General features: G+C 27.8%; 1 protein-coding gene across 2 annotated transcripts in view; it reads right to left on the minus strand.

Moving 5' to 3' along the window:
• Positions 1–5174: 5174 nt before the first annotated feature.
• Positions 5175–15749, minus strand: part of LOC121117402 (nephrin) — a 102032-nt gene continuing 91457 nt past the window's right edge. For both annotated transcript variants that reach the window (XM_040711820.2, XM_040711819.2), the window contains 4 exons: positions 13996–14619; positions 13243–13583; positions 8001–8262; positions 5175–6473 (listed from right to left, as the gene is read on the minus strand). In XM_040711820.2, the coding sequence (XP_040567754.1) occupies positions 5929–6473; positions 8001–8262; positions 13243–13583; positions 13996–14619 (1772 nt within the window). In that variant the 3' untranslated portion in view covers positions 5175–5928. The remainder of the gene's footprint in view (positions 6474–8000; positions 8263–13242; positions 13584–13995; positions 14620–15749) is intronic.

Genomic DNA, 15749 nt, shown 5'->3' on the forward strand with positions numbered 1-15749 from the left:
TAATCGACAAAAAAGGAACATCATTTTTAAATATATTTATATATTACCCTAAAAATTAAATACTGCCACACAATCTTACTGTAAAATAATTTTATATTTTTTCATACTAAAGTGTTCCAAATAATGTTATCTCTATTTTTCAGTAGTTGTCTTCTGAGCTTGTCTAATAGCAATATTACTTACGCATTTTTCCGTAACCTTTAGAAAGTCATAACACAACAGTAGTCCATAAATTGGTATCTCTTGAATTGTTGACTTCTTTGTCTTTATACATAATTTTAAGAGTAATTTGTATTATAATTCCCGGACATCATAGGGCTCATTGGTCATATTTGATCGATTTTTGTATATTTACAAAATTAGTTCTTTAACTCCAATAAATATTTGTTTGATGTTTAAAAGATATAGTCACATAGTTTAATTTAAATAAGTCGAATATTAAGAAAAAATATATGTATACATCAGGCCTCCTAGGGAGGTTGGTCTTTCTATAGTTAAATTCTGATTTAGATTCTGGCATATTTTTTATTATTGTTGTACACTCATTCTCATAAGAAATAAACATTAATAGTGATACTCTTATGAGTTGACAACGTAGACAAAATTGTACGATGGTAAATAATATATTCATATTCATCTTAAAACTAGAATCGTCACTTGATAATGCAAAAACCTTTGCCTTAAATATTTTTCTCTAAAAAATGACTATTCTTAAGTTATGCATTACAATTTGGTCAAAAATTATGGTCGTGGATGGATTTTTAACCTTTTGTGTGATCTTGGCCTCTAAAAACTTAATGTTTTATCAATGTTAACACATATAATCTTTCTACAAAGTTTCACCAAAATTGAGAAAATATCGTTGGTGGAGATTATATTTAATTAATATGTAGTTGAAAAGTCTGTAAAACCGGGTACCTTTTTAAAAAAAGTATATATCGCTAAGTCTTTGACTATCTTCGAAAAACAAAATACTTTGTTGAATGAAAGTAATTCACAACAGGTGGAAATTCACTTCTACTTGCAAATATCGAAGGATATCATAAGTTTTTCAAGAAAAAACTGTGGGAATAGGTACCCTTCACGCCTTTTTTTACTGTACCGTTCTATGGATAATCAATTATTTTTTAAAGTTGAATTAGAGGGGAAATCAGTCAAATTTCTTGAAACGTAAGATGTTATTAGGCATTACCTCTACTGAATAAGAAAATTTCTTAAATGTTGCTATCAGTAACGTCATAGCTTTTGTGCAAATAAATTAACAGAATAAAAACTTATCCAACCATAGAATATTCAAGGAGCCTAAGAAGTAGCAATTCAATAATTTTCATCAGAATTTCATAGATGGACGGAACAAATTAGGATTTTATTGCAAATTTTATGAAATTTTATACATACATCAATCTCTGCAAGACATTTAAAAACCTAAAGGTTTTTCACTACACTGTACCGAAACATTACTAAAAAAAAATAAGTCTGGGTTTATTTTACTTGTTGTAAAATGATCGTTTTTTGTGTATCATTCTTATTTGTAAAGACTTTTTTTTTGTATTACACTGGAAAGTTTTCTTTATCCCTCTCTTCGTGGGTTTTATATGATTATAGTGTATATATGATATTTTTTATTTATTAGTTTGTGATAATTTTATTGTTTTTGATTTTTAGGTTTTTAGAAGAAAAATTTATTGTTAACGACAATGTTGCACTATATTTTTATTGCAAACTCGAATTTTTCTTTTATTTATTTATTTTTATAAATCCATTATTTATCAATGAACACCTAGCTCTTGAAAAAAGAAAAAAATAATAATACAAAATATTGAAATATTTTTTCTTGTAGTAAACGTAGATAAGTATTATTCAAAATATTAAAAAAATATCGAACAAACAACTCGTAACACTCGTTGTATGACATTGTGAGTAGTTTTATAAAAACGATGTATTTCTCTTAAAAATGATTTTGTCTCCATTTAAAAAATATAAATGACTAGCTTTACTAAATGGGAAGTAGTTTTTTTTAATTTTCTCCGAATTTTTTTATATTTAAACTTGAAAAAAAACCCTATATAAATTATTTAATACTACTTATCTGATTTATAAATAGGATGTTTCAACATGTTTCCATTCATTAAAAGAATGTAGAAAAACTTGATTTTTCTATTATTAGCTGTTTTGGTACATAGAAAAATTGAATTTCTTTGTTAAAACTCTATTATTACGCAAAAAAAAAATCAATTGCTTAAAGAGTTTAATTAAGATAAGGGCAAAAAATTGTATATTTTCAAACAAATCAATTCTGTTTTGATATGATCTAACACAAAAGAAAAATTATAATTTTAAAAATTATTACGAAACTTTTGAAAATTTCATTAATATTATGCTTTGATAATTTTTTAAGGATTAACTACTCGAAATTTACAAAGTAAAAAATTAAAACTCCATTATTTATCTATCACATCTCTCAATAAGTAGTGGATATGACATATATAGAGAAACATTGTTGAGAAATTTGCGTTATTTTCAGTTATTACTGATCTCCAAGCAGTACATGTCAAAATTTCATTGCATTCTGATTTAAGGTTACAGTTGTTTTAGTGACCCCAGTTTTGTAATATTCAATACAATATATATAAAGAAATTTCTGTGTTAATTAAACGCTCTTTTTTTAAGGAAAAATATACTTTTGAAGATAGACTAGATTAGTATTATGTGGACTATGCACCAAGGAAATGAACAATTATTGAATGGAAAACAGAATTTAAATGCAATCGTAAATACAAGAGCCATGCTGAACTATTTGTTCGTATAAAATCGACATTTGTTTCGTGAAACATAATAAATGTTCACAAAATAGTATTAAAACATAGTAAAGTGAATTTGAAATTTCACATGAAAATTTGGACATGCACAAGTTGATTTCGGAGTGGGTGTTACGTTTGCTCACACTGGACCAGAAACAATAAGGCTTCAACGATTCAGAGCACTGTTTGAAGTTGTTCATTAAAATAAAAGGAATTCTTGTATCGTTATGTGACAATGGATGAAACATGGATAGACAACTGCACCCCTAAATCAATCAGATCGTCATCTGAGTGGATATCAGCCGGTGAAATTGGACTACAAAATTGTTATTTATATTCGTATTTATTTATTTACTTTTTAACACATATGTTATTGTGGAATTTCAGTTGTTTCACCACTGAACTTGGAGAAATTTCTTAATCAAACAAAATCAATTTTGCTGCTGAAATAAACCTTTTAGAAGGAACCCCACACTTCATCCCATTCAATACAATACAAAAATGATGGTTTTGAATTTAACTATTCCATTTTTTCAAAATAACATAATGTTTTTATTTTTATGAGGATTACTGATTTTGTTTTCCATTCAAATGTTGGTTAAAATCTACAAAAAGGATAAACATACTTAAATAATCTTAATTATCGAAAAACAAATTTGTTGTAGGAAAATGTATTACGGATTCGTGATCAAAGTATCAAGCATAACTATAATCTATATATTTATCTAAAAGATTATTGATTGTAGTTATTTAAAAGGTAGATCTCAAAAGTATTTGCAAAAAAACTTGTGAGGCAAAAACTATTCAGTCTAGGTTTAACGAACTATGATGTATTTGACTTACATTTGAAAACTTATAGTACTCATAAAAAAACATATAACTCATAGCAAAAACAACAAAAATAACTTTATATTATTAAAAGCTCTATGATAAATGAGCAAATTTCGATAAGAGTTCTATAAATCAATGTCAGGAATGGGTGATTTGTTAAGATTAGATACTCGTGGAAAAGATTGCGAATAATATCTTCATACATGAAACCTGAGAATGTAAACATTAAAAACACTTGGGTGAATTTTTAACAGAACTCTGTTTTATTCATTGAAGGAATACAAAAGAGTAAAAATGAGTTCCTTAAAGAAATTCAGTCTAAAATGTTCCCAAAGAAAAGTTTAAGAAATATTTGTCTCATTTAAAATTCAGTCTAGACCTTTTTATGTTTCTGATGACGTCTTTTGGTTTTCGAATTGTGGACATAAGTATATTAACGTTGTATGAAGTTTAATGTATTTTATTTAGTACGCACAACTTAAATAACAAGGTATGTAAGAAAATCGGTCCATACAATGATATATATATATACAAACTATGTTGACTTAATTATGGTTACATTTTGATCAACGGTCGAAGGCCAAAATCACAACGTAGGTTCAAATCGATATGAAAAAAATCATCCATTAAGACCAAACCAAAAAAGTAGTTTTGGACCTTGTCTCAACACAAATGAGTATAATTTACATCCTATAAAAAAAGCTAGCTAATTTTGTGATTTGTAGCTATTGTTAGGGGTATGAAAAATGTTGAGACATGTTGAATATAATAATAGAAAGGAAATGTTCTAGTATTTAGAATGAAACAGAGGAAACTAATGGCAATTGCCGGCGTGCTCATTTTAAAAAAAACTTTGCCTCTCCTAGATATTTTTTCCATCCGTTGATATTGGAGTGTGGTATGAATAAAGTTGAAAAAATATCAACTAAACGAAGCGCAAAACTTTTTATAGTTTCAACCTGAACAGTTTTCTTTATTTTACAAAGCGTTATCCCTCTTTAAGAATGAAGGAGTAATGATAAGTATAAAATAAAGCCACAAGTAGAATAGGACTGATAATTTGTTGGAGATTTATAGGTTAAAGTCTATACTTTTTTAAAAAGTTCCTTTGTATTAGTCGGATAGAGTTGCACTGACTAGGAATAAGTAAACATTATAGTATGACAATAACTCCATATGACCTAGAAGTTGTCTTTGAACTCCATATACTTAAAGTATGTTTCTTTCTCTTGGGCCATCGTGATTTGAACTACGCACTAGGAATTTATAATTGTATGTCCATTGTCCTTGTTGGACTTGTATTATAATTGAGGATCGATATTGAAGTGATTTCTGTCAATTTCTTTACAAGATTTGAAAGATATGTTTATTCCCTTCTTCTTATAGCTGCTTGCAGCTTATCTAATGATAGCCAGGCTGCTCTCTTCAAAAATATTCTTCAAATTATCAATGTACCATGTCATTTTTAAGCTGTTTTAAGTATATTTTTACAACTTTCGGCGTAATCCTTTTAAAAGATGAACAAAAATTCTACTTAATGAATAGATTAACTAAAAGACTTTTATTTTTTATGAAATACAATTTAATATTTGTTTTCTTCTTACGAGTGCGTAATAATTAACGTTTTTAAACTTAAGTTTTACAAAATCAAACACAAAATAAAAATATTGAGCATAGCATGAGATCTAATTTATTTCTTCTCATAACAATAAATTGTGCTTAATCATATCACAGAAATATTATTAATATTACATAAGAAAAAAAATATACTGAAACGATCAAATTAGTTTTATCAATGAAAAGTTATGAAACATAAGATTGAAATTAATTATGGAGCCAAGGAAAAAAAATAATTTGTCTTTTGAAAAAAATATAATTTCATCGATTCATTAATTATATGAATAGAGTAGATTCAAGCAGTTGTATTTTTATATTATTTGTTTATATTAATAAATATAAATGGTTAAGTGTAAAATAATGCCAACTTGTCATATATGAGATGTGAGATCAAAAATTGCAGTATGTAGATAAAAATCTTTCTTAATATTATATTTTTTTATTTTTTTTAAAGTAATTTTTTTGAAAAAATATCTAGAATTAAATTTATTGCAGTTATTTTTGTTGCATTATTTTATTTTTTCTCTATATTTAAGTATGCATGTATGTATGTTATTTTTGAAAAAATTAAGTGGTTGTTTTTTGAAGATTTCTTTCTTTTCTATTCGTTGCTTGGAGTAGGTTTTTCTTTTTCTTCCATTGTGCAACTCAGAGGAATGACATTCCGACATGATATCTCTTATTTGTAACCAAAGTTCCTTCGTCCGGTCCCAGTCATGGTCGAAAGAGGGGGTGGAGGTGGAGGTGGACATGTCATATCGGAGTCATCATCGTCTTCGAGCGAGTCGGATGACTTTTGATGCGAGGAAGAATGATGCATAGTTGGGGGTGGGGGAAGCATTCTTCGAGGGGGTGGTGGACAGAATGAAGACTCTTTCTCCACATCTTCATAGGCAGTTTGGAAATAAGAGAGATTTGTGAACTCTAGATTCGGTGTTTTTCGTGGTAGAGTATAGGCAGAGGAACAGTCCTTCATGTGGGGTAGTCCGCTACTGTTACCTATACCTATACCAACACCAGGGAGTGGTGATGGAGTAGCACTCTCACGGCGACGGGGATGGAAGATGGGAGTTTCTGAGCTGAGACTGTAACCTCCGGAGTTATGTCGGCGTCCACCAATAAACCCATTGGGTTTGAAACGACTTGGATGTTGGTTACTGGAGGAAGAAGAGTGGGGTGGTGGCATTGGGAGTGAGGGAAGGCCTACTTCTTCAGAGCGAAATCCTATAGAAAATTAATCATAATAATATAATTTACATTTCAAGAACAATCAATAGTGGTTGACTATTAAAATAATTGGTTCTTTAAGGGTTATTATAGTTCTGAACGATAAAACCCAAAATAAACAAACCTGATTTTTTTCTTGGTGTTCAAATTAAATAAATCCCAACTTGTACAAACCAGATCTCGTAGACAACATAGACATATTAACAAAACATAAAGTAGGGAGAAATGTGGTTTAATTGTGTTTTTCCCCCTTCACAATTATTCAAACATAGCTATATAATTTATGTACAGGGGTGAGTAACAATAGTAAAAGTTTTACTTTTTTAAAGAAAACTATTTACCAGCTTTCTACTCAGAAAACCTCACACCACATACAAAAGTTGGTTAAGTAAAAATAAATTGAAAAAATGTGACAAAAAACCTTGAATTTCGAATTTTCTCCTTTTTACATACCTTTTATAAAGGCATGTTTATGTACGTTTATAGAAAGCTTTTTCACACTTAATATATTTTTAAAAAGAAAACATATATGTATTTACAACATCCATAACAAATGTGTTCATATATACACCAACACAAAGAGACTCATTGCCTAAATAAGAGAAAGGAAATTCATTTTACAACTATAAATAAATAGTTGTAACTTGAAGTAAATAAAGGTTTTTTCTGTAGGGTAGGAACTTAAGTACAGTTTATAACGCATAAAAATCTTAAAAACTCATAAAATATGAATTGCTCAAAAAATCATCAATGACCTTCAATTGTATAAAAATGTTGTCTTTAGGCCTTCATAACCCTGTAAAACACCACAGAAGGTTTTATTGAATATTAAAAAAAAAGAAAGATTTTTTTATGAAATAATGTTTCCATAATCTTTATTGAAAACACTACATAAAGACTTGTTGCATTTTAAAACATACTGGTCGCTCTCTAGAGTTTCTCATTTACGGAAAATTTTCCGTCAGCGAGATCCCCAAAAATTACAAAATCATTCCGAAATTAGAGTAACTTATCTTTTTAGGAAAAATATAAATTTTCTTATTGTCCCATGAATACTTTATGTATAGAACTCGCACGCTGCCTTTTTAGACCAACTAATTACGATTTTTTTACAATCTAATTACTATTCTACTAATAGAAAAAATATAGGGTGCTTTGTTGATTACCATTCTTCGTTTATTTATTTTAGTCATAATTTGCACTGTAGCATTTCTTATTTAAAACTGTATCTCAATTAATCAATGCTTAGAAGTTGTGAAATGAAAGAGGAAAATGAATTAAAATAATCTTTTAATTAATATCTTACTAAATTAAATTTTTTTTTATTTTTTTATATACAATAAAAGTCTTAAAATAGTATATAGGATATAGAGTATTTTTTGCATAAACTGAAAGTATTTTGGTGGATAAGAAGCTGCATTTGATCCATAAGATTATCTACCATCACCTCAAACCCCATTCTTTATCAAATCTCACCTTATCTTATTATTATTGTTATAATTTTAGGGATCCTACTCAACTCACCCTTATTAATTTGTCTTGAAAAGAATCCTTTGGCGCTACTTCGAGGCTCCCCAAATACCTCATCATCTTCTTCTTCATTTCCATAAGATATATTTCTCCATCCTTTCATAGGCTGTCTCTTTCGATAATCCAATGTACGATGTTTAGAACAAGTTGGTCCTTTGCCACCAAAGGGATCTCCATTGGGTAATACAGGATTATAGCTGGACTCTGTATCATCTTCACTCCCTGGACCAGGTACGCTAAAGCTTCGTGCTAGCTCCTGTGGAAACAAATACAGATTTAAGAATTATTAAGGGACATCTTTGAGCCTTCTGTTCTATGTACATAGGTCGGTAAATGAGAATAAGGGAACATAACGTACTTCATAGGCATGTAATTTGAATGAAAGCAGAGTTGAGATTAGTATAAGAGCTCGAGTCATGCGTTAATAATGAGTTCTGCCATTATTAATATCAGCTGCCTCTTATATGATTTTGGGAAAAAAATGAATTACAGCAAAAAAGACGAGAACCCTCTAAATTTAAATAAGGTTAGTATAGAAATGTTATAGTTATAGTTATATTTTATTTCATTTATCTTTATTTTATTATACATTTTTAAAACAATTTAAATAAGAGATAATTCTTTATTCAGAGGGGGTTGTTAACATCCCAAAGAACTATTAAATGATAAAAAAGAAGAAAGATCACACGTATCAACCGTGTTTCTTTTTCTAATCGCTAAACTTAGTTATTTCTCAGCACAAATCTCTTTTTGTCTACACTTATTTCTCAACATAGCTATTGCCACATAATCTTTACCAGTCTAATTATTTTTATTAGTTAACCAAATTGTAGTCTGGGTTTTAAAAAAAACCAATTCGATATACGGGGATATATGGCAAGGACCTTAACATTCCATTTTAAATTTGAATCTAATTTAAAGTTCTTGCTTTTTCAAAATTCTATTTATAAATATATTTTTTCAGAAAATAATTTTTTTTTACACATTTTCTTTTTTTTTCAAATCACATTATTTAACATTTAACTGCACTTTTAAACGTTAACTACCCTAAATATGATTATAAAATAGATGGACAGAAAAGTTGTAAAAAGTATTTTATTCTGTATTTACCATTTCTTGTTTAAAACTAACTTATTAATTTGGAAATAATCCATCGTCAAAATTTAGTACTTTTATCCTCAATAATTATTTTAAACTATGAATTCAGCCTTATAAAATATAATTTAAAAAAATATTTAATTGGTTCATTGATGTTTAAAATATCATTCATACGTAACAAATACAGAGAGCAAATCAAGTTTTATATGATAATGATAATTTTTTCCTAGCAACAAAATTTATCATTTTGTAAAACTTAATATTGAAGGTCTAACATTGATATAATATAAAAATTGGATAAGGTTCTTTTTTGCTAATTATAATTTATGAGTTGTTGGTGAAGTCCTTAATAGAAATTAAAAAAAATATTTACTTTCAGACTATAACTTGTAAATATCCCTAAAGTTTTTACATTATACAATATACATTTAAGATCCCTTTATGCCAGTTGGTATGACAACAAACCAACGATCAATAACTCGTTTTTTGAAATATAACCTTCTCTTCAAAACTTTATCGGCAAAATTTATTAATCTTTCTTTCTCAAAGTTGTTGAAATAATGGAACTAAATGCCCTAAGAGAAGACGTATGATAAAGGAGAATTGAGGACGGTGTTTTTTTGTCTCTTGTGAGTTGGAACGTTGCCTTTTTTTCTAAATAATAAACAAATAATGTATGTATATTGTACAAATATATTTGCGAAAGTACTGAAATTGATGTGTATTGATGATAATCTCATACATCAATTATTATTCGCTAAAGGATGAAAGGAAATACAAAAAAATGAATTACATTCCATCTCCTGAGTTAATATTTTTCCCTCCGTAGAAAAGGGTGGAGCTAATTTTTTAAATGATCTAAATATGAAAACCTTAATGTTTTAAATTTTTCTTTGAGTCTATAGATATTATTGGCTAACTTTAAACTTTTTTGTTTTTCTAAGCAAACAGTATGCGTAATTACAAATTATGGTATGTATCAGTTGAATTGTTTTTACGTTAACAATTTGAAGGTTTATGGTTTTATCAAAGATAATGTTCCTTCTTTTTGTTCAACAACGATACCTCCAAATATAGTTAAATTTTTTCTATTTTACTTCAGTTTCTTTACTATAAAACAGGAAAGAAACCATTCATTGAGCAAATGTTACAACTTTTTTAGTCAATAATAAATTAATCATTTGAGCGACTAACATAAAAAAATTTAAATCCCCTTATAAAATTACGATCCTCATCCTTGAACTAATTTCTTAAAAATTTTATTTTTTATATTTTCTAATTCATCTTGACGAGGCTACAAGTGTTTAGAGTGATTAATTATGAAATTGGAGTGAACAAAGTATTCATAAACATGTTACACCCCTTCATAATGAAATTGAGTTTTTTGTTCAACTAAATTCTATAAAACTGTCTTCTAATTATTTATAAATTACATTTGATCGTCAGAACTTTTTAATTCGTTCCTGTAACATTTAGTTAGAATAAATACAACGATTTTGCTTGTGTAATAATGTATTTTCCAGGAATTTTTAGTCAATTTTTAGTGATTGTATAGAATAACAAAACAGAAAACAAAATGCAAGGAAAATTACACCACTTGTTCCGACTCTTCCCTTTGTACTGAACGTTACAATACTTCAAATTTATCTTCCCTCAGTCAATTTTAATAAAACTATATAAACTAATGACAAGAAAATCAATCCTTGAAATGATATCACTTACAAGAAAAGCAATTAAAAACTGACTTAATTATTACAAAAATAATGCTAAAAAATAAACTACTTTTACCCCTCAAAAACAGTTTTTACCCAATATCTCAAAGAAACGTTGTCAAACATTATTGTTTAAAAAAAAAAAATCTGTATTATATTATACAATTGTGATATAAATTTTGTGCCTGTTGTCTTTTGATATTCGAGAAAAAGAGACTGTGTTAACCGTTCCAGGTCTCCTTAATGTTTTTTTATGCAAATTTAATGAAGTATAATTGATATTTTCTAATTCAATTTGGCTTTTGGTTTTTACATTAAGTCAAGCCATACAAGTTTAAAACATATCTATTTCCATGTTCTCTAGTGTATTCTTGTTCTTAATGCAAATCTATACTTTAACATTAAATATAAAGCAATTAATGGTAGTAACTGATTGCTCAAATAAGAAATAGAGAAACTCAAATTTATATATCTCCACCTACTCCAAGTATTCTACATCAAAGGGAAATAAGTTTCTTTATTCTAAGTAGATCATTTTATAATCTTCTTTATCTTGATTTGTAAATAGGGTAGAACATTATTTAAAACAGCTCACATTGGATAAAAAAAAATTAGAAACGTCGCTCAAAATATGATAAATCATAAAAAACACTATAAAATTGTACTATCATTTGTTATATTTTATTCTAGTTTGTATTTAAAAAAATATACATATTTATATATAAATTGGGATATTTTTACAAAAAAACTATTGCTAATTTAACCTAAAGCAAAAATTCTCAAATGGGCGAACACATACCCATTTAGGGTACTTGAGTATTTAAAAGAATATTTTACAAGTGGTACATAACTCAGGAGCGTCTGTAGGGATGGACTGGAGGGGCTGTAGGCTCCTTCCAAATCAAGATATATATTTTAAATTTATATGATAGAATTTAAAAAAAAAATTATATATGAAAATTTTTTCCAAAAAAAACTTAATTTTTTGAAATTAGCCATGGATTTTCGAATTTTTTGTTCTAATTTTTTAATTGTATTTAAAAAATTACGAAAACCAACCTTCCCCCCCAACCAAAAAAAAACAAACAAACAAACAATATATATAATTGTTTGCCCGCCCCTATCTCTGAAAGTAAAAATTCTTTTTGCTGGTAAGGGGTACTGAGTTAAATAAATATTTTCCAAGTAGTACATTGCAAAAAAAAAGGTTGAGAATCCCTGCCCAAATAAATTTAGTTTTATAGCAATCATATAATAATTTTATATTCTCCTTTAATATACATGAATATATTAATGTAAGGTGCAATTTTTTTAATTTTTGATATTAAAAAGCCTATTTCCAACAATAAACATGTTTGTTTTTTTGAAAATCGGTAATAATCGAAGATTTTAGAGTTTTGAAGATCAATTGAGAAATATTTTTAATCCAAAGTTAGTAACTTACTGATTTTGTAATTGTTTATAAAAATGTGAATTATTTTATCCATCTAACTCAGGCTTCTAATTTTTCAGAAAAACCGGTTTGTTTAGCACTTTTTCCATGAGTCAATAATTTAGCAACAATGGAAGGTCATAAAGTAAGAAACTTTTTATTTTTTCTGTTTAATGATTCATTGATTAATAATACACTTCCAGTTACATTCATCAAGTTTTTATGTACCTTTAAGTTTTGTCAAAAAACTCAAATCGAAAATATAATAAATATCGTGTTGTAGCATAAAATATACTTTAATTCAACACCTTATATTTTTTTAAATACTAAAAAAATTCAAACAACTTTTCCATCATGTAATCCAAAAAAAATTTATTATAATATTTATTCATTTCCGAGACATGTGAAGTTTGTCTTCTAGAAAAATTGCTCTATTTTTCAAAAAAGGTCATCTTGCTAACCTTACTTAACTGGAATAAAATGAATCCGTACTTTATAACTTAAAAATAGCATTGAGTTATACAAAAATACATATTTTGATACAAAAATTTCTATGCATAAATAATGTTGTCAGATGGATAACAATTAATTGATATTTTATATATTAGTATTGCTAAATATATATATCTAGCCAACTAGAGATATCTTGTGGTTTAAAAGATACTAATAAATATTTAGTTTTAATGTTTTTTAAGTCTTGCATCCTTAATATATGAATCAGTTAGCAAACAAAACAAAACAATTTTGAGGAAACAAAACAAACCAATTTTGAGGAAACAAAACAAATGCTGATGGGGAAACAAACATGTGATATATTAATTTGTAAAATGTCGGATTAGAAAATTATTTTTTAATGATATGCGAACGGAAAATTAGTTCGAGTCAGTATAATGGTTTTCTTTCGTTTTTAAATCTATTATACTTATAGATAATACAATACAAGACATAGATACATATTTTTAAAGACTTTGATTGCGCCTGGAAGTAATCTTACCTTGTAATTCGAAGCTTGTATAGAAGAACAAACACTATTACTTCTCTGTTTCTCAAAGGATCCACTTGGAAAGAATAACTCATCACTCATTGCAGAACTATATTTGGAGGGAGTATATCGCTCAATCATTACGGATTTGTTGTCGGATTTATCTTTTGAGCTACTGTTTCGTCGAGAGCTAGTTGAAGAACGACGTCTAGTTCTTCGACGTTTTCTTTGTTTGATAAAGCATGTCATAAAAACAAGGAAAATCATGAATGCAATAATTACACCTATGATAATCCCAATTATGGCCACACGCGACAAAATCCCATCATTTACGGGAAGAGAGTGTTCCATTGCTAAAATAAATGTTTTCGTGATATATATATGCTCTTTATTACATACTTATTTTTAGGAATGAGGTCTTGATAGAGAAAAAATACAGTTTTATAATTTCGAAACAAGAAACAGTTTAAACTATTGCTCTTCTTTTCAGTGTATTTTAATTCTATATTAGATGATTGTGTTGGAAACATACACTCTAATAAAAGATTTTTAAAATATGAACGAATTCTTTTAAGTTTTACAAAGTATGTCAATCATATTTATCCTTCAAAACGTATACTACATTATCCATGTATTAATACTATTGGATTGATAATACATTAAAAAAAGTAATGTTTAAAAAGTGTCAATAATTCCATATGTGTTCTCTTTTTACTATAGATAAAGTCGCATCCAACATGTGCTGAATGATAATAATTATTTTACCTTCTGTCTTTTTAATAAGTTCGCCTCCTGGAAGTGATATCCCTGCTTTATTCTTTGCAGTTATTTTGAATGAATAAGGGGTTCTAGGGCGTAGACCAATTATAGTTGTAACATTGCCTTGAATATTATTTACATTGAGAAGATGTCCCACGATGTTTCCAGTTCTTTCTTCGATAACAGTGACAAAATATGTTTGATTATACCCTCCGTCAAAACCAGGATCCCAAGTGAGTGTGACAGAGTTGTGATTTGATGCAAGGAACCGTACATTAATTGGAGGATCAGGTTTCCCTCGAGGAACCAATTCTACGGTGTGAATGTCCTCACCAAACTTGTTAGAAGCAATACAGCGAAATATAGTTGAATAATATTCAGGACGGACATGATCTAGGCGAAGAACCGAGTCCCAGGTAAAACGGAATCCAGTATATTCCTTTTTGGGCTTGACGGTTTCACCCTTATATTCATCAATGGGAAGAACTGTTACAGTGCGACCATTATAGGTTTTTTCCCACTTAAAATGAACTTCGGGGACTCCGGTTGAGCGGCAAGTTAACTCTGCTGGATCTCCTTTTGGTATTGCGAATTTGTTGAGTGTTGGGCTTTTGAAGATCCATGGTTTGTCTAAGAAAGAAAAATGAAATCATTGTTATTGGTTTCATAACAACACAATATTTACATAAATACAAACTTTGATGTTTTTGAATTAGTCTGGAAACATTTAGTTATATTCAAATAATTATAACATTTTATTTCTTAATTATTATTGAATTAAACCTTTTGAGGCACCAAAAATTACATTTAAGATCACCTGGTTACAATCATGTGGTAGATAATCCTAAATTAGAGTCATATAAAAACAGTAAAACTTGGCATTTTAATCTTTTTCAAAGTTGGCAAATAAAAAATTTAAGTAGTATATTTACTGAGATACAATGGTTCATATAAATTTTTAGTAAAAAGTACACAAAATTAGATAATTTAGTCTCAACTTGTCTTAAGTACATTTTTCTTTTCATGATCTGTTTTATAACTAAATCCTACATTTAAATGTGAAAAAATAAGTGTAAGTTTGTAGCACTGACTGCTTAAAACAGTTCAAAATAACCTTGAAACATAATAAACTGTACGATTTGGCATATTGATGGACATAAGATACTTTTACTCATCATAGTTAATCATACCTATTAAATAATTTGAGAGAGTATGAGGCCATATAAAAACATATATTGGGATGTAATTTGGCATTCACTCATAAATTACTACTAATATTCTTAAGTATTTTAAATAATTTCGGATATTTGATTGTAAAGTCCATAGTTGACTCGAAATATACCTAATGTAATATTAAATATTTCTATACTTATGAAGAAGAATGAGATTATTGAAAATATATTACAATGTTTATGTTTTATTCAAGATTTTTTTTATGTTGACACACCATATATGTAATGACATAAAGCCTTGGCATGAAGCAAAAAACACAACAACGACAACAAAACTGATGAATAACATTAAATAATTGTTTTTCTATCTATCTCTTTTTTTTCTAGAACAGTGTATAACAAATCAGCCTATCCGTACATCCATAAACTTATAAACAAATATGGATGTATTTTATTTATTCTATCAAAAATAATCTTTCTCTTTCTATCCATTGTTTTCAACATTAATAAATTATCCCTTATATAGAAAGTTGTTTATTTATAAGTATAAAAAATAATGGAAGGTATAAAAATGTATTTATCTTAACA

This window comes from Lepeophtheirus salmonis, chromosome 5, assembly GCF_016086655.4.
Source record: "Lepeophtheirus salmonis chromosome 5, UVic_Lsal_1.4, whole genome shotgun sequence".
In the NCBI taxonomy this organism is placed as follows: Eukaryota; Metazoa; Arthropoda; class Copepoda; order Siphonostomatoida; family Caligidae; genus Lepeophtheirus; species Lepeophtheirus salmonis.